At 30.3% G+C, this 24,190-nt stretch overlaps 2 protein-coding genes across 3 annotated transcripts in view; one reads left to right on the forward strand and one right to left on the reverse strand.

The window, feature by feature from the left end:
- Positions 1-18,946, forward strand: part of LOC124365836 (arrestin domain-containing protein 17-like) — a 39,556-nt gene extending 20,610 nt beyond the window's left edge. The window contains exons 7-8 of one of the 2 annotated variants that reach the window (XM_046821891.1): positions 2,872-2,956; positions 18,606-18,946. In XM_046821891.1, coding sequence (XP_046677847.1) covers positions 2,872-2,915 — 44 coding nt within the window. In that variant the 3' untranslated portion in view covers positions 2,916-2,956; positions 18,606-18,946. Of the gene's footprint in view, positions 1-2,871; positions 5,330-18,605 lie in introns of those variants that run through there. The other variant, XM_046821890.1, reaches the window with a different exon arrangement.
- Positions 14,987-22,365, reverse strand: LOC124365838 (cytochrome c oxidase assembly protein COX16 homolog, mitochondrial). Its single transcript, XM_046821893.1, has 3 exons — positions 22,076-22,365; positions 18,940-19,054; positions 14,987-16,200 (listed from the first exon to the last, which is right to left on the reverse strand). Exons 1-3 carry the CDS (start codon positions 22,219-22,221, stop codon positions 16,135-16,137), a joined length of 327 nt encoding a protein of 108 aa, XP_046677849.1. The 5' UTR covers positions 22,222-22,365; the 3' UTR covers positions 14,987-16,134.
- Positions 22,366-24,190: the final 1,825 nt, after the last annotated feature.

Here is a 24,190-nt window from a genome sequence, read left to right on the forward strand (position 1 = left end):
ATTGTCGGCCATTGCTGGTATATACACAACATAAACCTAATATAAGACAGTGTAATGTAAAACAACTTACATAATATTACCTATTTGTATATAGAATTCCTCAATGGGATAAGGTGCAGTCATGATTAGAAATTTAGGTAATCTTATCTTGAACTCGGCCAATTTTTGTTCTTTTGTATATAAATGTAAGCCATTAAACAACGTAATTTTAACATATCTATGGCTCTTGAACACTTTTTGAAGTCTTATGCTTTTAAACTAGCTTGGTGTTGGAAGACGACCCCCCCCCCCTCCCTCCAAGCACTATTCCATAGTGAACCTGTGTCTCTAACAGTGCTAATGAGTATCTTTCAAGTGCAGGTTTCTTCAATTGATTGATAACAGCTAAACTTCTGTGAGCTAACAGGAGAATTATATCGTCTGCATAAAGAATGCTTTTAATAGTTATAAAAACAGGCAAATCATTTATATATACAATAAAGAGAAAGGATCCCAAGACAGAGCCTTGTGGAACCCACAGTTTAACCTCCAAAGGATTAGATCTGAGTTCCTCAAGTTTTACAAGTTATTTTCTGTTTGACAAATAAGATAGCAATAGGTCTAGTTCAGTGCCCCCAGATACCATAGGATCTTAATTTCTCAATCAAGATATCACGTGAAACCATATTAAAAGCCTTGCTTAAGTCTAAAAGAACTCCACAAATATTTTTCCTATATTCAAACGCATTTAGTACATAATTAACAACATCTTCAACAGCTTTTACTGTAGATAGGCCTGGTCTAAAGCCAAATTGTGCAGGAATTAACAAATTGTTTACAGTAAAGTGGTTACTAAATTGATTCTTAATAAGTCCTTCAAATATCTTAGAAATAACTGGTACTAAAGCTGTGGGAGAATAATTACTTGGGTACATGTCATCACCTTTTTTATGGATAGTTACAATTACCAAAAATTTCAGACAGTTAGGATAGACACCCTCATTACACATTCCATTAAACAGATAAGGTAGAGTGACTTGAAGTACATCAATTAAAAACTTAATTACATACCAGAAACGTAGTGTTACTGATTTATTGTTTCATTGAACGATGGCAAATTTCCGCAAAAATCCTGTTTCCTTCTTAATTACATAGTTGAAGATGCCGTAAATATCTTCGGACTTAGAATTACTTAACTGTAAAACAAACTTAAAAACCTCATGTGGTGATACAGGAGTCCAATGGAAAGGAAAGACACCTACATAACTTAAACTAGATTTGATTTCATACAAGTATTATTTCATTTCAATCGCTTTTGTTTACATTTAGGTTATTAGTATCTATATTTGCTAAATGTTTATTTAATGTATCTGGTGACAGAGGAGCTTCTTCAGAGCTTCTTTTAATTTTGCGAACATATTCACGGTTTATGATAATCCAGGCTGTTTTGCATTTTTTATTAGCTTCTATAATAAATTGTTCATTGGCTTGAAATTTAGCTCATTTGATTTGCCGTTTATAATAAGTTTTTAGTCTTTAATAGTTTTATACTTCAATTTATATGTTATGTCTTTTTTGGATTTATCATAAAGCAGTAGAACTAAACTTCTTAAATCACCAAGAAAAGAGTTGAATCATTTATTTAATCAAGACATGTTGATCATTGCAGTTTCTAGAGTTAGTTAATATTGGACAAAACTCATTAAAATTATCAGTTACTGTACTAATAAAATAGTCTGTAACTTGTTCAACCTTCATTAAATTGGTTTAATTCTTGCAGCCAATCTAACCCAATCTAACTTATATAACCTATACATAAGACTAAGTAAACAGTCATCATTCAGTAGCCTATAAGAGAAAGTTCCATTCACACAATTATTTTATTGCTCTATATAGAAGTATACTCAAGTATACTCAGCTGTCAACATCAATCCTTCATGATCCGAGAGAAGGGATTTTACTACTTCAACAGATATACAAATGTTTCGAGTATTGCTTAATATGTTATCAATGCAAGTAAGCCCTATTGTAGGCTTGTCATTTAAACAACAAACAGTCAATTGACCTCATAGAATTTAAAAAATAATGTGTTTTGTTTCCACTGTCTAATATATTGATATTTAACTCTCCACAGATAAAAATTGTTCAAGCACTTAACTTAGGTAATTTAAGCAAATATACAAGGTGATTCAGGTAGTGTTACCAGCACTTTATGAGCTTATTGTACTATAAAAAATAATTAAACAAGTTCATAAAAGATAGGTCCGGAAATGTTACTGAGTAATGGCCAACAAAACATTTCACCCAAAATTTAGTACCCAAGGATAAATGATCATTTGCTGGGAGTTTGGGAAGAGGGATTTAGAGACGAATGCAGTTTTTCTAATGGTTTTTGACATGAAAAATTGAATAAAGTTAATTCCATAACTGTATCTCTCGTATTGTTTAAGATGTACTATGTAAAACACAAAAAGAGCTTTCGATAAACAATTTTTTGATGTTTAACGTACAATTAATTTGTTAAATACGTAGTAAAAACATAACTATTTACAGAGAAACTTAAAAAAAATTGATTTTAAAAACTATTATTTAATTGTAATTGCCTTATTTTGCATAGTTTTCTTCAGTATTAAATCTTTAAAATTTAAAGATCAGTATTAAAATTTAATTTCTCTGAATAAATTTATGTTTTCATTCCCCCAGATACTACAATTGTATTTAACTTTGGAATGTCAATTTCAGTTACCTCAAAAAGTTTTCCTGTGCAAAACATGTTTAAGTCCAGGACATTCAAATTAAAGGGTAAATTTACTGTAACTTAACAAAAATAGCTACACCAACCTGTCCAAACAGTGAACATTTGAATATTCACAATATATTATTCATTTCCAGCTCCAGTGCCAGATGCCTCTCCAGTGGAGCCTCAGCCAAAGTAAACTGCTTGTAGTCCCATAGTAACCTGCGCCCTGCCAATATTGTAAGGTGGTCACTTCATTGTCTACTATAGTTGTAATCTACTACAAATCGATCGTTTTCGTGGATTTTTTTGTTTCTTTAGAAACTTATAAATTCATCCTCCTCCTTAGGTTTTCAAGTGCTGTGTATCTTTTCCCTCTTGTTCTAAACGGTATACAGGTTCTGCATGCTAATGTATAAAAAAAATAGTGTATAAATGTTATAAGAAAGACTTTAAAACATAAAAGTTAATAGGTACTAAAAGATAAAAAATACATTTCTATATTCAAACACACATTAGATATTTTTCAACACAAGTATATTTCTTTTAAGTATTTTAACACTAGTTCTTGAAACTCCAGGTTAATGGAAAGATGTCAAAATTGAAAAGTTACTTTCCACATGAACACTTAACACTGTTATAAACCACATCATCTTAAATGGAGTGTGCTATAATGTATCACAGATGCTAACTTGTAATAAATAAAACTTTGCTTATAACTTCATTTCATGTTCCGAAATGACTAAATGGGTCGTTATGGAAATGACAGCACTTGTGAATTATGAGAAAACTGTTAAAATATAAAAGCAAAGAAGAGACTGATTTTAAAGAAACATTGTAACTGATAGTTAGTCCATTTACAACATCAAAATAATAAATGAATTATTAATATTACCCAATCTTCCGTCTTTACTTTGCTGTGATGGTCTCATATATTTAAATCTTTAACACAGCTTTAATCTTTCTGCTTTGTAATAAATGGAGGTTTAAAAAAGCTGTTTTCAATTTTATCCTAAAATAAATAGTCAACTCTCGATTATCCGTTGTAATCAACAGCTTAACACAAAAACATGGTTAAAACAAAGGGAGTCATTAAAAATGCTGAACTAGTAAGTAATTAGTTGCTAAATAAATTGGTTTTTGGGTAAACTTGCCTAATACGAGCATTTGTAATCCATTTATATCGTCTATTTCATTGAGAATAAAACCAGTTACAAAATGTTATACCCATGAAAATTATTAAACAAGGTACAATATTTACAATTTAATGGATGAGTTGTGATTACGTATTAACTTGTTGGAAAAAATCGATCATCGTTTCTGCGGCAGCTTCCTTCCTTATTGTTGTCAAATGTAACTTCTGTAAAAACAGTTTATCACAAAGCAAACTGTCGTCCTGCCCCTCCAAATAATCTAGCAAACACTCAATGTGATTTATCCCTGCTCCTTGCTCACCTTGGGCTCATCCAGGAAATCCTCCTAACACCCTACCCTATCACTTTCACTATCAACAATTCTCTGTGCATGTATCACAATTTCATCATCTTCAACACTTTCAAAGGTCGGCAAGCTTTGCCAATATTTTACCATCCACTGACATTAGCTTTGACAACATTTTCTCCACCTGGAACACTATTAGCTAGCTGGGCCAAAGATGTTGAGGATGTTATTGCATCGTTATTATAGCCAGCAAATTTGTCATGCTCAGAAATATCACGATTTTGCTATTGTGGAAGCTTTCATTTTGTCCAAAGTGGCAGCAGATTCATATACGGCATCTAGGAGGCTTAGACATTTTTTAAATATTAATGAATTTCATCAAAATGCTTGAGCGATGATTCCGCTTGACACTTTCAATTACACCTTGGTCCATCAGTTGAATTATTGCTGTGACGTTTTGGGGTAATTATTTCACAAACATGCAAACTGTAAAAGATAATTTTTTTTTATGTCTTCAGCAGTTTGTTCACCGATCCTGTATTCTTGAGCTACTATTTTTACACTTCTCCCTTTTATATTTTCTCGACAATTTCAATTTGTTGTTGGATTGAGAGAACAACTTTCCTCTTTTTTCCATCTATTACAATACTGTATAATTTATATTATCCAAAGAGAACACAGAATGAAAGGATAATACTGTATTAACAGCAATCTTACAAACACCTCTTATTTGATGTAAACAATCGATTACTGGTGTGATCACCCATGAAAAAGACTAACAGCAACAGTTTCCGACAATATAAATTAAATAATATGTGGGGTGTAGGATGTTCCAGGGAAACATAGGTGGGAGTCTAAAAATAGAAGCAATCAAAACACTTAATCCTAGTGGACAGATGGACACAGCAGCCAGTTTACAGGGTATATGTGTCTGTCTGTTTGTTGTTATTACGACTGCTCTTTATATATGCTGCATGACGTTCTTTATTTAATACTAGCTGTTTCCCGCGGCTTCGCACGCTTTTCTTGACCTTTGCCCTTGTAAGCACTACTGGTTCAAGTGAATTATATTTCCAACGCTGATGTAGAGTTTGCCTTGTTGCCACGATCAAGAAAATCTCTCAAAAGTGTATGTTTATAACTACTGTAAATGTACATGTACTTTATTACAAAGCGGTCTAACACTTAAGCTTTAAGTTCAATCAGAAAATGATTTTAAAGATAAATATACATAATAAATTAGCGCCTTCAAATAGTGTTTGGCTATTTAGTATACGTAATTGTTTTGTAATTGCAGTTTTTTACGTGCAGGCACTTTAAAACTTGTATCTTTTGCAGCACCGCCTGGTGGTGAGTTAGATCAATGGGCATAATATATAAACCTTCTCCATGGAAAACTACATTTTTATACATACAAATTTTCATAATGATCAGACAAATAGTTTACGATTCTATAAAGGACAAACACACAAACTTTCATTTATATATATATATATCTATATATATATATATATATATATATATATATAGATTTATGATTATTGTTATTAAAACTCAATTTAAATAAAAGAGAAATTAAATAGGCTAAAAATGATGCACAATTGGTTTTAATTTGCATTGACTGTACAATTAATTTTTTATTGTCCCCAAATATTGTTATTCCAATTAATCTGCAACACGGTTGATCCGCCCTCGGAAAATCGAGAGTTGACTATAGCTGTAAATGTTGAGGTAAAGATTTAAATAAAAGTTTTGGATGAAAATACTTTCATTAAAATTTTCAAATCTGTGTTATGTTCCTTTTTTATGTTTGAAGAACAGGAAATTTAGCTCTATATTAAGGATGTTTTGTGACACACTTTGTGAACACATTCTGCACTCAGCTGATATGTAGTGAAAGTATATATTCTTTCATATTGCCATTATCATGATTTCACCCCTAGAATTATTTTATTCAAACCAAAGGAATATGGTATTTTAACACCAATATATGGATTAAGTTATATTCATTAAATATTTATTGAGTAGGTAGTTGTATTGAAATAAAATATTATAGTAGTGGTTACTGAAAAACCTTCCATTTTTCAGTTTAGTATGTTAAAATGACAAAGTACTAAGGAAAGAATATTTTCATCAAACTCTGTAATCCAAAGCTGAGAAATTAATTATTGTTTTTTTATATAGTTCTTCTTATTATATGATAACTCAGTATAGTCCAATTATATGACTCTAGTTATATTAGACTTTCTATGAGCTTTCTCACAGTGATATTATACAATTTACTGTCTTATTAATATATATTTAATCAAAACTCTTTAATCTATGATAGTAAATTAGTAGTAATACTCATTTTTATACACTTATATTTATCTTTTAGCACAAATGTGTATAAATATTTTATATGGTTTGCATGTTTGGTTTGTTGTGTTTTATAATTATATTTAGTGGGAGTAATCTAATCATACTAATGCAGTGCTTTATACTAATTAATGTGTATGTTTTGTTATTTTAATAATGATTTTCAGTCATAAATATAAGTTTTACACATTTTATGCAATTATAATTTTTGCTAGAACTGTTTTATTTTTTTAACAATTTTATATGTTATCTTCTTTAAGTTAAAACCATTATAATGGATCTTTAATACGTTTTAAAGTTAGTTTAAAATTGTTGTAACACTTTTACTTCCAATCATTACGTTTAGTTTCTTTTAAAGTATGTTTTTTCTCAACACTATTGTGGTATCTTTTAGTATTGTGCAAACACTGTATTGAATTAGAACAAATATGGTTGTATGTAATTTGTGGCTTGTTTTATAGTATATTTGAATTTATGTCGGTAAGATTTTAGTAACAATCAAAAATATTTCTAAAATGAAGGAAGAAAGATGCTGACACACAACATTTATGTTTAACTAGTTTATTCATGTTGTCAATTTCCCTTATCCTGTCAGTTATATACACACATTTGAAGCCTTTTATTAAAAACTAAGATATATGTTAGATTAATTAATGTCAGATGTTCATGTGTGGGTAGTTCTCTAAAAATGTAGTACCTTAAAGTATCAAATGACCAAAAGAGTTTTTTGCATTATCAAACATTTATTAGTAGCCTAGATGACCAGTGCCAATCAACATTTTTATATTTGTTCATGTTTTATTTACTGCCCTACAACCTACTTTCCTACATTATTTATTAATAATGTATTATGTAACATAATCTAAATTTTCTAAAAATAATTCAAACTTAACGTTTAGTACCAAGGATTGCTGTGACATTCATACTACATATTTATTGTAGTATGTATTCCTCTTTATTTTTTCCTAAATTTTCACTCCTGTGTCTAACTCTTTCCCTGTCTCTAGCTGGTACACCACACAATACAATATGCCACTTATTTTTTGTGATGTTTGTTTTGTTTTGGGCGGTGTCCATGGTTATTGTAGTTGGTGGTAAATTATCCAAATGTAATATAACATTCTGTCATTGTTTTGCAAGTGAAATATTTTGTTTTCATTATGGTATAGACAATTAGTAACAACAAATTAACCAAATAATCAAAGAATCTGAGCAAGATTTTTTTTATCTTTTTTTAAGTTGAAGTTAGGCCTGCAATTGTCTTCTCAAGGGTGTTTTCTTTTCTGTAGTTAAATGTGAGTTGCAATGATTAATAAATTATATACATTTTGTATACTTTAGAAGCATTTTGGTTAAAATGTTGTAGCTTAAAATTATATCACTGGGAGACATTCCAAAAATTATTACTTGTGTATTAATTTTTTTTATCTAGCAACAAAATGTAACATTTTGTTTCTTCCTTTAAAATTTAAATTTTTTGGAAAATGTGAACAAAACAAGATATTTTTATTTTGTAGAGGTTTTTCTTCTCTTTACAATAATGGCATTGAAAAGATTATAAATTGTATATTCGTATAACTATTTTGGTATTGTGAAAGAATTTTGGTTTTATAATTTTTTTAGTCCAGTTTATTCTTCATATTAGTGAAAATTGAAAATTTACAGATATCTTTAAAAACAATGGTACAGTGACAATTTTCTTAAAAATATGTTTTTCAATAAATTGGCACATCACTGTTCACACAGGAATAGATAAAATGGCATGACACGGAAAGAATTAAACAATTTTTATTTCACAGCAAATACGTTTGGTAGTAAATAAAGTAAAGGGATTTATTTCAATTAAGTAATGTAGTAAACATTTGTAGTATGAACAATTTTAGTTCTCAGAAATTAGGTGTCAGGTTTACGCTGTCAAAATATAAATTTTACATTTTGTTATAATAAACACTGTAAATATAAGGTTTGGCAATTAAACATGAACAACACAAAGGACAAATTACAGTAGCTGCCATCATCTGTTCAATACAAAAATCGATTCAAAGCATTGTTACTAATTTGATTTCTTGAAACCTTTCTTTTTGATTTGTATAAATATTGCTGTGCCATATTTTGATAACCAAATTGAGTAATACATCTGTTGATCACAAGATTTTCTGATTACGTCAAAACGCATTCTCAAGTGACATACTAGTACCATACTTTAAAGCACCAAATGTAAATATTACATACAAAAACATTCCTGAATGAGTTTTTAAATATTGAAAGTTAAACTCCAATAAAACTCTATACATATAATTTTGTTTAGTGCATTTATCATCTGTATTTAAGTAGATTTATGTATTATCTCATGGATCTTGAATTTAAAAATTATATAAGTAATTTTTTAAGTAAGGTAGATAATAAATTGTGACATGCATTTTCAGAGAACAACCCATTACTTGAAACTATAATCATTATAATATACGGTTTACTAAACTATTGCAGCTTTAAATATAACGTTGTACGTTTTTATGGACAAATGTATTTTTCAGTAATTTAGACAATTGTTATTATGTTACCACATTCTAGTTATTATTTATTGTTTAAATTTTATGTTTATTGTTGTTAAATCTGAAGCTAAGGAGTGATAATATTATTAGGATGTAAGTCAAGTATTAAAAGTATTAATGATAATAATTTACTAAAGGGTTTGGCACGTATTATAACGGATAGTTTTGCCACGTAGAGTGTTGAACACCCACAATACTCTGGTACCGACTGAACTTCCCTGTTTTCTTAATCTTGTACTTACCAGTTATGTTTATATCTGTGATTTCCCTGTATTTAATTTAAAATTGTTGATATAAATAAATAATACTATTTATCCACATATATTGTAGGTATGTTATCAAGATGTAAAGGATGACTGATTGTTTTATTGTTGACTTTGAAATAACCTTTGTACTTTTAACCCTCCGACTGCCCTTGGTATTTTTCTTAAATCTAAGCAGTTTTTCCAGTTTTGCAAGGTTTCTTTCTAAAAGCTGTAAAAAAATTTTTTTTAAGTGTAATTGGTATCCTTTTGTTCACAATGCATAGTGTAATACAATGGTAATAAGTAACTAGGGTAAATATTTTCATTTGAGTTTTTTATGGTGAGTGAGGAAATTATTTTTCTTTTTTACATGTTAAAAAGGGTGAGAGATGTGCCTGGAAAATATTGTTAAGTATATATATATTCCAAACTCAAAGATAGCCTATAGGTGACAAATTTAGCCTAGTTTCAGAAAATGTATAGTTTGGATGTCTTTGGGAAAATAAATTAGTTTTAGCACTAAAACTGGAAGTAATATAAAAAGCGTGGGTTTCATGATCAAAAACACATTAATTTTTATAAATTGTTATAAACTGTAAACCTAACTATATTTGGTATCAGTTTATTTACAATAAACAAAGGTTTTTATTTTTTATGGTTAGTAAAAACAAAAACCAAAGTTGTTATAATACGTTTCTAAAAAAAAGGGATAAGTACCTGGTAAAAAAAAGTTTTTAAAAGTGGATATCCATTGATTAGCATTTAAATTTAAGCATTTAGCATTTGAAAATAAACAACAGATATCTGTTGAATGGCAGTCGAAGGGTTAATATTATTTCATGCTGTCGATATAAATTTATTAAATAGTATATTTCTACATTTTAAGGTCCTCTCTCTCACTCTTCAGCTCTCTATCAAGTAATAAATCCACTTTTGAACTGATGCTGAATCATTTCTAATTATCATATTCCACATTGAATAACTAGTTCTAAATACAACTTTGTATTACACATTTTTCTTCATTTCATTTTTAGTTACTGTGTTGATTGCGTACACACTTTATGGTGAGTGTCACTCTTCCTCATAGTAGGGAAATGTGTAATATTTCTGAAATCGTTACAATATTTACAGTGAAGTAAATTATTTTTGTCGCTTAATAACCTTTACTTTCCCTGCTGAATTTGGTGCTGTATAATATTTTTGTGCGGTGGAAAAAAAGCATGACTCCTAGGTCCAGATGATGATCAGTTAAGCCATGATAGGAGCAGAGAGAGATCATCACTATGTTGCTTCATCTGTACAAACATTTTCCTAAATGTATTATGTATAATAGTTACTATATTCTGTTGACTCTGTTGTTATCCTATTTTCCAATCGGTAGCTAATCACTCAAGAATGACAGAGTAAATAATGATCTAACTTCACCAGTTACAATGTTGTAAGATACAGTTTGTACTTTCTACAATTTGAATTACTCAATATTAAACAGATTTAATTTGTTCTCCAGATAAATGGTGCTCGTGCCCCCAAAAACGGCACATTATAACCAAGTTAGGAATGGAAGATGAAAGTACTAGTCAATTATTTGTTCTAACACGTACAATATATTGATTGTAACAAATCACTTACCCACTGTTGCACGTAGTGACATTTTCAGTGTACAACAGAGTGGATTGAGAAGGGTGTTTTCACAGAGCGATAAAGTATGATGTTACTATGATCACTTATGATACCTCTGGGTCTGGATGTCTTACAGTATAGAATATGCATAATATTGGGTTATAGATGAGTTTAACAATGTGTATTAATTATATTTACCTGTTTTAATAATACCCGCACAAAGACATATTATCTGTTGATTCAATTTCCTAATAATATCAATGTTCTATGTTCATGGATTGTTATGTATTGTTTTAAGGCAACAAATTAGATTGCACAATAAAATTGTTGTTGTGATACCATACTATCACTATCTTACTCACGATGGTGCTTTTACAACTTTCCACTCAATTACTGTGGAAATAATAATTGTCCACAATCAACACGATGAAACTGTGATTTTTGTGTTTTGGTCCCATTTCATACACTTCTGTGGTAGTGGATCTAGTTATCTTAGAATTTGTTACTGGCAACTTCTAGGCAATTGTTTAATTTTTCATCAAATTCCTCAAAAAGTTTATTTTTATAAACTGCACTTTCACTATCTTTTTATAATGTTCCAGGAGAGAGCCAACTTGAAATTTACAAGGTGTACTTTTTTAAGTAACATTTTAATGTATAAAACTACAAGCAAACTTTTTATAACAATTTTTTTAAACTGGTTTTACGCTTTTAGCGCAACTAAAACAATTAACAACAGCATGTATTTCACAGTCGGTGGAATACTCAATCAATGGAGGCATCTTAAATATGTTTAAAAGGATGTAAACGAACACCATCTAGATTTTGTGAAATCGATAGAGGAGTTTCCATTAAGAAATAAATCAGTCACGCTAGCAAAAGGAAATGTCAAACAATGAATTTGTTCACAACATCACTTCAAGTCTTGCAAAGAGCCCTTGAAATGAAAGTTGGAAAAGTTTCAGGCTGCGGTCTCGTTGTTCATGCAACATTCAACATTCCAAATTAAAACGTAAAGTAGATAGAAAGTGCCACCAAGCATAGCTTTTCAGTCTTGGATATTGTTTAGTGCTTTTTAAACTTAATACACTTAAACTAGGAATCCACACATCTTAGAAATTTGCATTGTTATAAAATTAAATCATGAATTTAGACTTATATTTCGAACCAATTTTTACAATTTTACTGTTCTTGTCATACTAAAAACAGTTTAAACATTTACTGGAGTATGTAAGTTATTATTTTTACAAAAGAACTAAGTCACAAGGTTGAAGTCTACTTAAAATTAATTAAAGTAAATGGATTCTTATTTTTCAACATAATACCCGTTATAATTTTCACAGAGCAACTACCATAGTAAATTGAGTCAATTTTCATTCAATCTATGTATTAATTTATTAATCGTTTTTGGACCAGCAAAAGTTATTAGTATAAAATGATTACTGGGTTCTTCTATCAATGGTGACAGAGTAATGGTCTTGCTTCCTCCACTGTGTTCAGGTAAAAGCTTATTATAACTTATTTTAAGATAAATGTCAGGCCAGTGTAATTAAACATGGTGGAGGTTGCTCCTAAACTAGGAATTGTTGTCATGTTCCAGTTTAAAAACACATTTGTCTCAGTCAAATTTATACTAAGTGTAAAATTTTTTAATCAGAAGAATTTACCATTTTCATGCTGTCACCAATGTTTGAATTTTTATTATCCTTGATCCACACTGATATTAGGCTATGTTTTTATGTATGATTTAATAGAAGTAATTCTCTTTGAACAAGAAAATGTTATGTTATGATATCTTGTAATGTAAACTATATGACTAGACTTGACTGATTTTGTAAAAGTGGTGCTGATTGTTAGATAATTGTATTATACATTACCATTATAGAATTTGTCACTTATATATTAATTCATTTATTTACCGTTTGCTCTCTGTAGAGTTATAAAGTATGGAAACCATTCAAATTCAGATGATGCTCATGTATATTGATAACAAAATATGTTAAACTATAAGATCATTCGTCCAGTTAAAGTTCCTGTTTTGGATAGTTTTACTGACAGTTGAAAATGCTTTCTAAATGTAATATTTAAGTTATTTATCAATGACAAACTATCATTAATTAAATAGAATCTCCTTCATTTATATCATTGAATAAATTCAAATGTAAGCAATAACTAATAAGTGGCGAGAATGATATTCAATATTAATTGATCTGTTTTGTTATTTTTGTATACTAACCATTAAAGAGACTTGCATTTTGTGCCTTTAATATTAATATGTATTGTGCTTGTTTAAAATAAAAAGGATTTATTGTTATGAGCAGTTTTATGTTCCTGTCTTTTTTGTATCAATTAAAAAAATGTTATCTGAAAGATACGGTTGCACAAGCCAGAAGTGCCAAACATGTTACAGTTGAGAGGTATTAGTTGATTGTTGCTTCCGCTTGTACAAGTGTATCGTTAAAAGTGATTGTGGTTGTATATGCGTAGACGGATTTCATTGGAAAGAGTACTGCTGGATAATAATTAAATAAAATAATAATTAATAAAATAATAATAATAATAAAATTAATTATTATAAATAATTCATTAATAACAATAAATAAATACATTATAATAATTACTATTTAATTAATACAGTAATTAATTAATAATAATTAGTTATAATTTTTTTTTTTTATTAAATTTAAGAAAATTGAAAAATAGTTGGTATTTTGTAATATTCTACTAATGTGTAGCTGATACCTATCAAAAGACAAAATGTATGCTTCTTCCAGGTTATGCAATTTAGAAAATATTAAAGAAAATAACACAACATGTTAACTAGTTTTAGAGATAATTTTTTTATAAAAAATGTGAATAGGTGGCTGGTGGCTAAACAAGACATTTCTTAGCCTATGTTGTGTGTCTTAGCCTATATATATATATATATATATATATATATATATATATATATATATATATATATATATATATATATATATATATATATATGTAGACATTTTTTATTTGAAATGATAAATACTATCACTCACAGAAGTTTGTGACATCCTTTTGTGAACACCCTGTGAATATTTAATATTAGTTTTATATTGAATTTAACAAACTTGATTCTTTAAAATTGTACTAATTAGTCATAGCTTGGAATGGGGTAGTTCTGTACATTGTAACATTCAGATATGCTAATATCACTGCCAGTGACTCCACCCACATATACAAGAACACACCCTTGTTTCACTACATTATGGGCATGACCTATCTTGTGCTATAAACCATCTCTTTTCTGACCTACTCTGGGAAGCCATTAGTAACAGAAAAATATCAGTGTTTGATCAGTTTTCCACTTCGGTTAGTCTAGATGGTTACCCATACATTTTCATTCATAGTTCTACTACTGTTTTGTAACCTTCATTATCAAATTAAATCACATTCTAAACAATGCATGAGGGCCAATTCTATCAATATACAGCTATAGGGGAGTCTAGGAACATTGATATGGAAATACATACAACTGATTTAAAAAAACTAGTATCTGATGATCAATAACTGATGTCAATGTCTTCCATTTGGCAACAAATTGCATCGTGATATCTTTCATTAAGATTTTGAGGTGCCCAGATTATCCCTTTACATAGTATCTAATTTTTGTGGTGTGCATAGGTTTGGTAAGAGATGCCTTTTTCTAGGTGGCAATGTAAGGGGTTATTTGCCAATAACTTTTGCGTTGAAGTTTTATTCATGTCACTGTGTGTCTATTGAATAGATCTTTAAAATGACTACAATTTGGAAATGTAAAGTTATCCCCCTTTGAAGGGGTACAGAATGTTTTTTATCCTCCAAAAAAAGTATTCTTATAAGTATGGTGAAGATTGTACATCGATATCTCAATCCATTTGGAATATATTCAGGCGTATAAGGAATTTATTTAAAATTTTATATAAAATCTTTGTGGCTATATAAAATCACAGCTAGAAGGGACAAAATCAAATCCGTAAAAAGGATTTATTTGCAGGAATAGATATTGTCACTAAGCAAGAGGTTATAAATATACAAACTTATATTTGATAACATGTTTATTTACAATGACAATATAAAAATACATTTGGTACTACCACAAATCACATCCAGAAGATTAAATTTGACTCTATGTGACTTAAGTCAAATTTAGTTGGATTGATCTTGACAAAAGTATCGCTCTAAGATTATGACTTTCAGAATTCACTGCCATTAAGAAACTTAAAACATTGTGTGGAAAAGAATAAAATAATAAGTATTTAATTTGCCATTCAACACAGCTTTTGAGATTTACATAGATACAATTTCTCTATAAGATGTTAGAGAAACTATAATCATCCAAGGTGTCATTTAATTTGATTTCACTGGTGGTTTCTATAAATTCTGAATTGTCCAAGTTGGCTTCTTTCTCACACTCAATAGTCTCAACAAAATCAGGTACATATTTTTGCATCAGCTTGTACGACTCAACAAACAAGGGTAAATCAACAGATCCGAGGTTCCTGTAAAAGTTCACCTTGACTCTGGATAATCCATTGATAACTTCTAACGTACCGAAGATTTGCAGTAGTGTTTCGAGATTTGGGATTTCCAGTAACAATGAAGTGTCCAACAATATACTCCACTGCCCCTTCTCCATAACACTCTGCAAATAACATTGTTGGTCTGTGCAGTTATACATCACAAGACCGACAGGACACACTTTAGTATTGGTCCAATGCTTTAAACTTTTCACCAGTGACAAATCTTCAACAGAGAAGAACATAAAAGGTTTCGACTCAGAAGAGTGGGGCACTCTTTTTATTGCTAGTGTCTTTGGACTTTTAAAAACTACTGGGCTGCTAATGCTTTGTAAATTATTAAGACCAGAAGTAGAAGGCGCATTGATAGCACTGTCGGAAGATACTGACAGAGATATTCCTGGCTTAGTTTCACAATAGCCATCTATTGACTTGTATTCTACAAGAGGTGGCACTTTAAATGAACTATAACCAAGAGATGAGTGAATAACTTCTGAGTCTTGTGGTTTCGTTAGCTTTTTCTTCTTCGGTTTAGGTTCACAAGTCAAATCTCCATCTTCCTGTATGTCTGAATCAAACATATTTTTTCATCTTCTCAAGATGTAAAATGAATATTTATTTTTATTTTACTACTGTAGTTTACAAATGACCTTTTAATATTGAGCACTAGGCTACTGTTTCTTCTGCTCCTCCCATGGCCGAGGCCCTCTGATGTTGGTCCAGTTGTCAATGTCAAGCTGAAAATTATGGGTTGTAATCAGAAAACTTCAAACTCTTTCTATAAATAAAATATCCTACTGGAATTTTCATAAAAATAAATTGAGGTCTATCCAATAAATACAAAAACTGAGGCCATTAAACCTTTATTTTATAAAATTTCAACTAAATGTTATAATTTCACCATTTGTTGTTATGCACTTCTACCATACCTTTTGTGTTTCCACATCTTCCCATTGTCCTCTCATCACCATTTTGGAAAAGGAAAAGGTTGTTTGATGTGTGATCTGGCAAATTAGGAGGATAATCAAAGATGGATGTTTGGATGTTTTGCCAGTAACTTGCAAACAATCAAAGCTGAATGTACAGGTGTATTGTACTGGTGAAAGATCCATCCTTTCCTTTGAGCCAAAATTCGTTGAACATCACACCATCTCTCAAGTACTTCATAACCAAGACATCGAAGGCAGCATTTACTGTTGGTCTTTCAAGGGATACTTGTGAACAAAATCTTGCACGTCAAAGAAAACCAGGAGCATGACTTTGATTTTTTATTTATTTTTGTGGTTCACTTTTTTATTTTTATTCCTTGTTTTGTCATTTTAGTTCAAGGCCATACTTGTGAAATAATTTTTTATATCCAAAGATCACCACTCCATATAGGAATCCAACATGGTTTTTAACTGAATTTTTCAGTCAGATCAAATTTTTTCCAGCAACTTAAGCACAGAGTTATTCAAACCCAAATGTTCAATTAGGATTTAGTGTACATCAGGGGTGCCCAACCTTTTTTACCCAAGGGCCACATTGTAAAGCCTTTATGGCCAGGCGGGCCAACATCCCAGGGAATTTGGAACCCCATACAAAACGTATTGCCCGGGGTTTGTTCCAGAAATCTTGTGCAAAATATGAGTTTTAAGGTTATTTGGCCCTTGTTACCTGATTATTGTAATTTCTTATTATTTATTAGTTGTTAGGTAAAGGTTTATAATATATTATGTGTTTAGGTACTTTTAGTAGAAATAAATATAAACCCAGACTTTTGGATGTTTGCTCTAATTCTGAGGGAACAATAAAAAGGTCACCAATAAATTGAATACATTGATTTTAATTAATCCTACTAGGATACTAGGACATACAAATTACGTGGCGAGTGGTGACCTTGAGTTGGGTAGGGGTTACGTCGCCGCACCGCGCGCTGTGCCGTGCTTTACGCGCGCTCTATTCGCCAGCCGGCAGCCACCACCGTAGTCAGTGAAATCTGTCTGCAGCTACTTTACTTCTTTCAACACTCATACTCCACCAAATGAATACGGCTCGTTCTACGTGAAATCGGCTGGACTGCTTGGTTCTCAAAATTTGTATTTATTTAATATTTCAAATGCTTATAAACAAATTTGGTTGTTTTGGCAACAAGGCGGGCCACATAAAACTGACTCGCGGGCCGGATTCGGCCCGCGGGCCGTAGGTTGGGCAGCCCTGGTGTACATAAATCAAGTTCATCAGCAATCATACACTCAGTTTTTCGGTGATCAGTAATTATAATGGACTGCATATGATCAATGTTTACATTAACGCAGGAGATCAGTCATATCTGCATCATCCATGACATCTTCTCAGATATCTTTAAAAACTTAACATGTTTAAAAATAACTGATTTCTTTAGTGCATTATCACTGTAATATTGATAATTACACAACACATTGATAATTACTCAAGAGTGTTTTCCAAATTTTACTATAAACTTGATTGAATTTCTATTTGAATGAACAGTAAATGTAAGCACAACAGAAATAAACAAATCTGGTGCAGTACGCACAGCCAGACATTAAGACAAGTACTGGTGGCTCATTTAAAATATCTGGTGTATTTTAGTCAACATGAGATACAGTGGGCGGAGCTGTAAATCATATCATAGCCACTATATTAGATCAGTTTGTGTATTCATTGGACAGACCTCTTGCCCTCTTAATACCCCCTTCCGCCCTACGTATCAATTTAATTAAATTTGTGTTATTTAATTACTGTAACTTACTAACAAAAGTATTGATTTTAGCGTATTTTAAAATTAAAACTTAGGCAGCCATTTTGTACTGGATTAAGAGAGAGAGAGATCTCCGGTTTGATTGTTCTTTTACAAGGGCCTTTAACATGATTTAAAACTTTAAATTGACCCTCCCATTTGGGCTTGAAGTTCTCATAATTTCTAAAATAAAGAGGAGTTTTAGCCTTATAACGATTTTTCTATGCATATTGGTTGATGTATTTCTGTTCAAAAGTAAATAGGGAGAGTGAGACTTTTGTGACACCTAGTATAAAAAAAGTTAAAACTTGATACGTGAATTGTTTCGAAACATGCTTCTTGGTCTTATAACAAAAACATTTAATATAACACATTATTTCAAGCAGCATTTTCTCTTTTTAGGTTTGTAAAATCTGCTTTTCGTCTCCACAGTGGATGAGAGTCCTGCACACCTAGCATGAGTGAGAGAATCGTATCAAGTGCTGAATGCATTTCCAATTGAACAAAAATCAGAAAGAATTTTGTTGAGCTAAATGAAAAGGTTAAGGTTTAAAAAACAGTAAGTTCTACAGTATAATCTATTAAATAAAATGATATTGTATTTATACAGGTTTACAACTACTTTGGATGTAACCGTTAGCCTATAATTACTGAGAGTACTTATATAATATATCTCATTGGATATATAACGTAACTTGTTTGTCATCATAAACATTATATTTCCCAGACTACTTACATCTTTAACTTTCTCGTACTCAGCTTCCAAGGTGACTTCTCCTTGTTTTTTCATTTCTATTCCTCTTTTAATAATTTCTTCACGGGCAGCCATGGATTTATTTGAATATTCATACCTGAAATCAGAGAAGTTTCGAGAGTACAAAATATTGAGGCAGGTAGGAAGGTTCAATCTTTTTTTAAATAATGCATATTCATAAAAGAATAAACAGACCAATTGCATTTGAAGCTAATTTGAGTTTTTAGGTAATTTTTCTAATTTTTCATCATTTTCGTCACAATTTCTACCTTTCTGGTGAAGTTTATTCTTTGTTTCTATCTCCATAGTGAAGATTATTGATTGTTCTTTTTTATTACTTCAGTTCTGTTAACTATTGCACAACTTTTAAAGGGCATCTCGACTGCTTTTCTGATTGGTTAGATTTGTTGTGTGGTCACTTGCAGACATAGTTATTGCTATTCTCGTTTGTAGGATTTAGTGAGTGATAGTTTACTGAATCTTGAATGTAAAAGTTAGTGTCATGAGGGTACTTCAAAGTAATACTTATTATTGTGTCAGAATAGATGGAAAATATATTTTCTTGTTTTCTTTTGCTTCTTAACGTGATTTTAAACTCTGTTCTTCTACAGTTTTTAGTAGTGACCATTGCCCTGCTAAGTAGAATGATATAGTTAGGTGGGTTTGTAACAATTTTAGTTTTCAGGCATTAGTAGTCAGCCTTTTAGAATTTTATATTTTACTGATCGGTACTACAGTATTATTGGTGCTAGCCCGCACTGATAATCAGACACATTACTGTCAGCCTGTTTTACTACTAGTTCTTATAACAGATAAAAATGTTTTCAACATTTCCAAAATGTAGTCCTATTGTTTTTCATTTACTTTTTAAGCATTTTCTTTTTGAAAAAAAAAAACATCAAATATAGTGAAGTAACTTAAGTAAACATTTACCACTAGTATAAGCCTACCTTTAAGCAGTTTAGAAATTTTCAGGTCAATACAATACTACTTATTAAAACCGGAATACATGTATAGACTTGGCCTAACTATAACTAACTTGATTGACACTTTGTCAACCACATATTGTGGCTATAGTATGATAAGTAGCCACCAACACAATTGGATTACGATTATCAATTTTAAATATCAATACTATTGAATACATTTTACCTATAGATACTCATAAATAATCATTGCCAGCTTTCTTTATTTAGAATAATGACATCATTACCAGCTGTTGGTAGTGACGTCTTTACCAGCTGTTGTTATTTCGTTTATGTAGGAGAAGGCTAGTGATAACAACAAGAACAATGGTGATGAATATGGAGATATTGGCTCAAAATGTTTTTCATAAACGCTGAGCAATGTTGTAAATGGTTACAATATAATGACCTAATGACTACTGTACAGTATGGAAGATGACTTTTGGAGTTGGTGGGATTATTCACTAACCTCAGAGGTTCTTGCTATTCTCAACATATGTGCCACCTTTGACTGGAGAGGCTGGTTCAGAGCTAACTTCCCCTCCTTTCGAGGGGACATGAATTGAGATTAGTGCCCTAAATTCTTCCTCATAGATCTCGATAGGAGGCGGCCCATACTACTCCCAACCCTACCCATCCAGAATATCCTGTCACTCCAGATGCAGCGCAAAGGGCCTTATTGGACTAGGTACAATTTATAAGTTTCTTGTTTTAAGAGAATAAAAAAAAGATAATGACCTTGCTCTTTTAAATCTGAATTGTCCAGTTTGTATTAAAGAAATGAAAACTAAAATTAAAGGTGGAAATCAAATATTGTCAAACACATTGTATCTAAGAACAATCTTGAGAAGAATATAATGACAAATTGTGTACTATTTTAGATTAAATCAAACAAACCATAACTTTTTAATGAATGAATGTAGTTATGACGACATCAGTACCTGCAGAAATACAATTTCACATTGGTTAAAGTCATTGTAAGTACTACGCTGCTCAGACAGACTTTAAATAAAGTTTTTTTTTTATTTTATGTCATCTGAAACAAATACATTTCTTTTACATATAAAAGTATAGCTTCTCTATATTATCATTTTAAAAACTTAATTCAGTTCGACATTATCGCTCAAAATTAATTCAAAATCGTGTATGGAAATAGATTCAGAATTAAAATAATGTGTTTCGTTATTGACTAATTGCGGCAAGAACAATGACTTGCATGTCTTCTTTGTTTCACAAGCAGTCACGTTTATCCCTAGAAATACATAAGGTAAGTAAATGTTACTGTCTTGTTGTAACTATATCAATTATATATAATTATATATATATATATATATAAAATATATATATATATAAAATTATATATATATAAAATTTTATATATATATATATAATTTCAATAAACATTGAATTGCAAAAAGTACTTGCTCCGCCGGGAGGAACTTTATATATACATTAAATTGTATAAATGGCTATTGTCTTATTTAATTTCAATAAACATTGAATCGTATATATATATATATATATATATATATATATATTATATATATATATATATATATATTATATTTGTAAATTATATTAATACATTCATTTCTAAGATTGAGAACTAGCAAAACTATATTGTTCTTGAAATATCTATTACGTTATTTGGTCGAACAATTTACTTTCAGTCCTTTGAATGGTCGTAAATATCAATGATTCGAATCGTTCAATAATCAATATCCGATTAAGTTGGTGGCCACTTATTATACTGCAGCTTATACTTATATTGTTTTGACAGTAACATAATAATAAGTGGCTTGACAATCAAACATTGGTAGTTTATACAAAACAACAGCACAATTAAAGTGCGGAGGATTTAAAGAAACCGAATTGCTTGGTAAAAAACCCAAATTGTCCATGTTTACAAGACAAAATTTAGTTACATTTCTAAATAGTTTAAAAAAAGCCTGATTACAAATTCAGTTCCAGGACTTTTGAGTATCCCAATGCAATTGTAAAAGATGATCCAAGTCAAAATAAGAAGCTAGGACAATCCTAATTTTCTTTGACATTTGGTAACCTTACTGTAGTATTTCAGATAACCTATTGTATTAAAGAAAATTACTACTCATGAATGATGATACATGTAAGCAAAACATTTTACACAATACCTCAGGCTTGTGAAATTCCTCAATCCAAATGAGCCTCCAACCACCAAAGTAAGAAAGGGAATTCCAAATCTAACAAATCTACTCTTGGTAATTTTTTTAATATTTAATGCAAATTCATGGAGAGTTTTCCTGTTAAATAAAGACATTCAGAATATAGGTTATAATTTTTGTATTCAAAATTCTTAGAATAAATTATAATCAAAACAAAATTAATTTATGTTTATGTTCAACCTAACCCTGATAACCTTACTTATTTGTCCCCTGTCGAGCTATCAGTAGGGATGTTGCGATATATATCGATATCAATATATATCGATAATATCGTTTCGATATTTCCTATATTGATATCGATATAAATTATCCGATATTATCGTGATATCGGAAGAAATATACAAATATCGGGGTTTCGATATCTTATTTAATGAAAAGTTGTAATTATTTATTATTTTGGTTTTATTAGTGTTACAAAAGCAAAACTCAAACAACTTGCTTTGCAGTTGTTAAATGAAACGCTAGCAAAGAAATTAACTTTGCGGATTAAGTAAAAAAGTAACCAGACGATGCTTGGTTCAGTTAAGCATATATAATATAGTTGCTTTTTAAAATGTAATTTTTGTTCTTAAAACTCAATTTAGATTCTTATAGATTTATATTGAAATGTAAAATTGTAATTTTTCTTCTTACTTTGACAATTGTTTTTTAAAAATTGTGTTCAAATGGTTCTTAGTTAAAAAAATTATGGTTGCCTGTAAAGTCGGTTTTACGGGCGAAGATTTTACGTGACAACGTCTTTTTCTCGGTAGAATATTTATTGATATGAATATTATTAAATTGCACAATAGGAACAAGGAATTGAATGAAAATAAGAATTGCACAAATTTTAACTATAGAAATATATTTTGTTTACTAAAAAATTATGGTTGCCTGTAAAGTCGGTTTTACGGGCGAAGATTTTACGTGACAACGTCTTTTTCTCGGTAGAATATTTATTGATATGAATATTATTAAATTGCACAATAGGAACAAGGAATTGAATGAAAATAAGAATTGCACAAATTTTAACTATAGAAATATATTTTGTTTACTAAAACATTGTACATAATTTGAAATTAATTAAAATTTGTTATTGTAAATGGTAAAGTTGAATAAAACATTTACTAAAATTGGAATTTGAAATTCTTGCTAAACACAGTTAAATTCTAACTCCGCGCGTGGTGATGGTCGGTTTAGTTCGTTTGTTTGGTCGCACTGTTATGACAGGTTAGAGGTTATAATTTGTTATTTTAAATGTTTGACTAGCAATACGCGCTGTTTCTTCTCAATCGACTGAATTACGATTGATTGCAGAGTGATTTAAACTAATAATTTACTTAACACTATCAACATTTGTCAATAGTATGACATAACCTATAAACTCAGTTTCTCAACTTTTGTGTCAATCTAACAATTAATCAATCAATCATAGTTTACGATAATGAAATATCAGTGTACAATTATTTACCTTTATTGTTGTAGTTGTTGTAAATGACGAATCTAAGCACTCCACATTTTCACGAATAAACATAGTTATCTGCTTTAATCCCGCGTCCCGTGCGGCGGACCCACTGGACGGGCATCGTAACGTTACCGGGCGTTAAACTTTTTCATGAGTAACTCCGAGCCGCAACCTAATTTAAGACGTTGTCACGTCAAAATGTTAAATAGAATAATTTAAGGAATTTATTTTTTATCTTTAAATAATGGTTTATTTTTTTAACGTATTAAGTTGTACTTGTATTAAAAACATTATTTTGGAAATGAACTCGTAAGTTGAGTCTTTGATTATACTAGTAACACACACTCATACAATCAAAGGTTGTATACACCAATTTAATCATTCCCCTTCCCTTATTTATCGATATCGGTCGATATTAGGGATATCGATATTTGGATTCGATAATATCGGTATATCGATATCCAAGGTTGATATTGATATCGATAACAAATTCGGAACTAGCCTCATATTGCAACAACCCTAGCTATCAGCTATCACTACTACCGATGCGATAACCGATCTTTATCCGGTTTAATTCGTTCTGTCACCGACATCGAGAGTCCGTTTAAACTATTTTGCTT

This window comes from Homalodisca vitripennis, chromosome 7 (assembly GCF_021130785.1).
Source record: "Homalodisca vitripennis isolate AUS2020 chromosome 7, UT_GWSS_2.1, whole genome shotgun sequence".
Lineage (NCBI taxonomy): Eukaryota > Metazoa > Arthropoda > Insecta > Hemiptera > Cicadellidae > Homalodisca > Homalodisca vitripennis.

What these genes read in the sequence shown, in the direction of transcription:
- LOC124365838 (XM_046821893.1), bottom strand. Translation starts at nt 22,221, where the DNA reads ATGTCTTTATTTAACAGGAAAACTCTCCATGAATTTGCATTAAATATT. An exon ending in AGGAATTTCACAAGCCTGAG is followed by an intron (nt 19,055 to 22,075) that starts GTATTGTGTAAA and finishes CTCTGATTTCAG; the next exon opens with GTATGAATATTCAAATAAAT. An exon ending in AGTACGAGAAAGTTAAAGAT is followed by an intron (nt 16,201 to 18,939) that starts GTAAGTAGTCTG and finishes CATAATTTTCAG; the next exon opens with CTTGACATTGACAACTGGAC.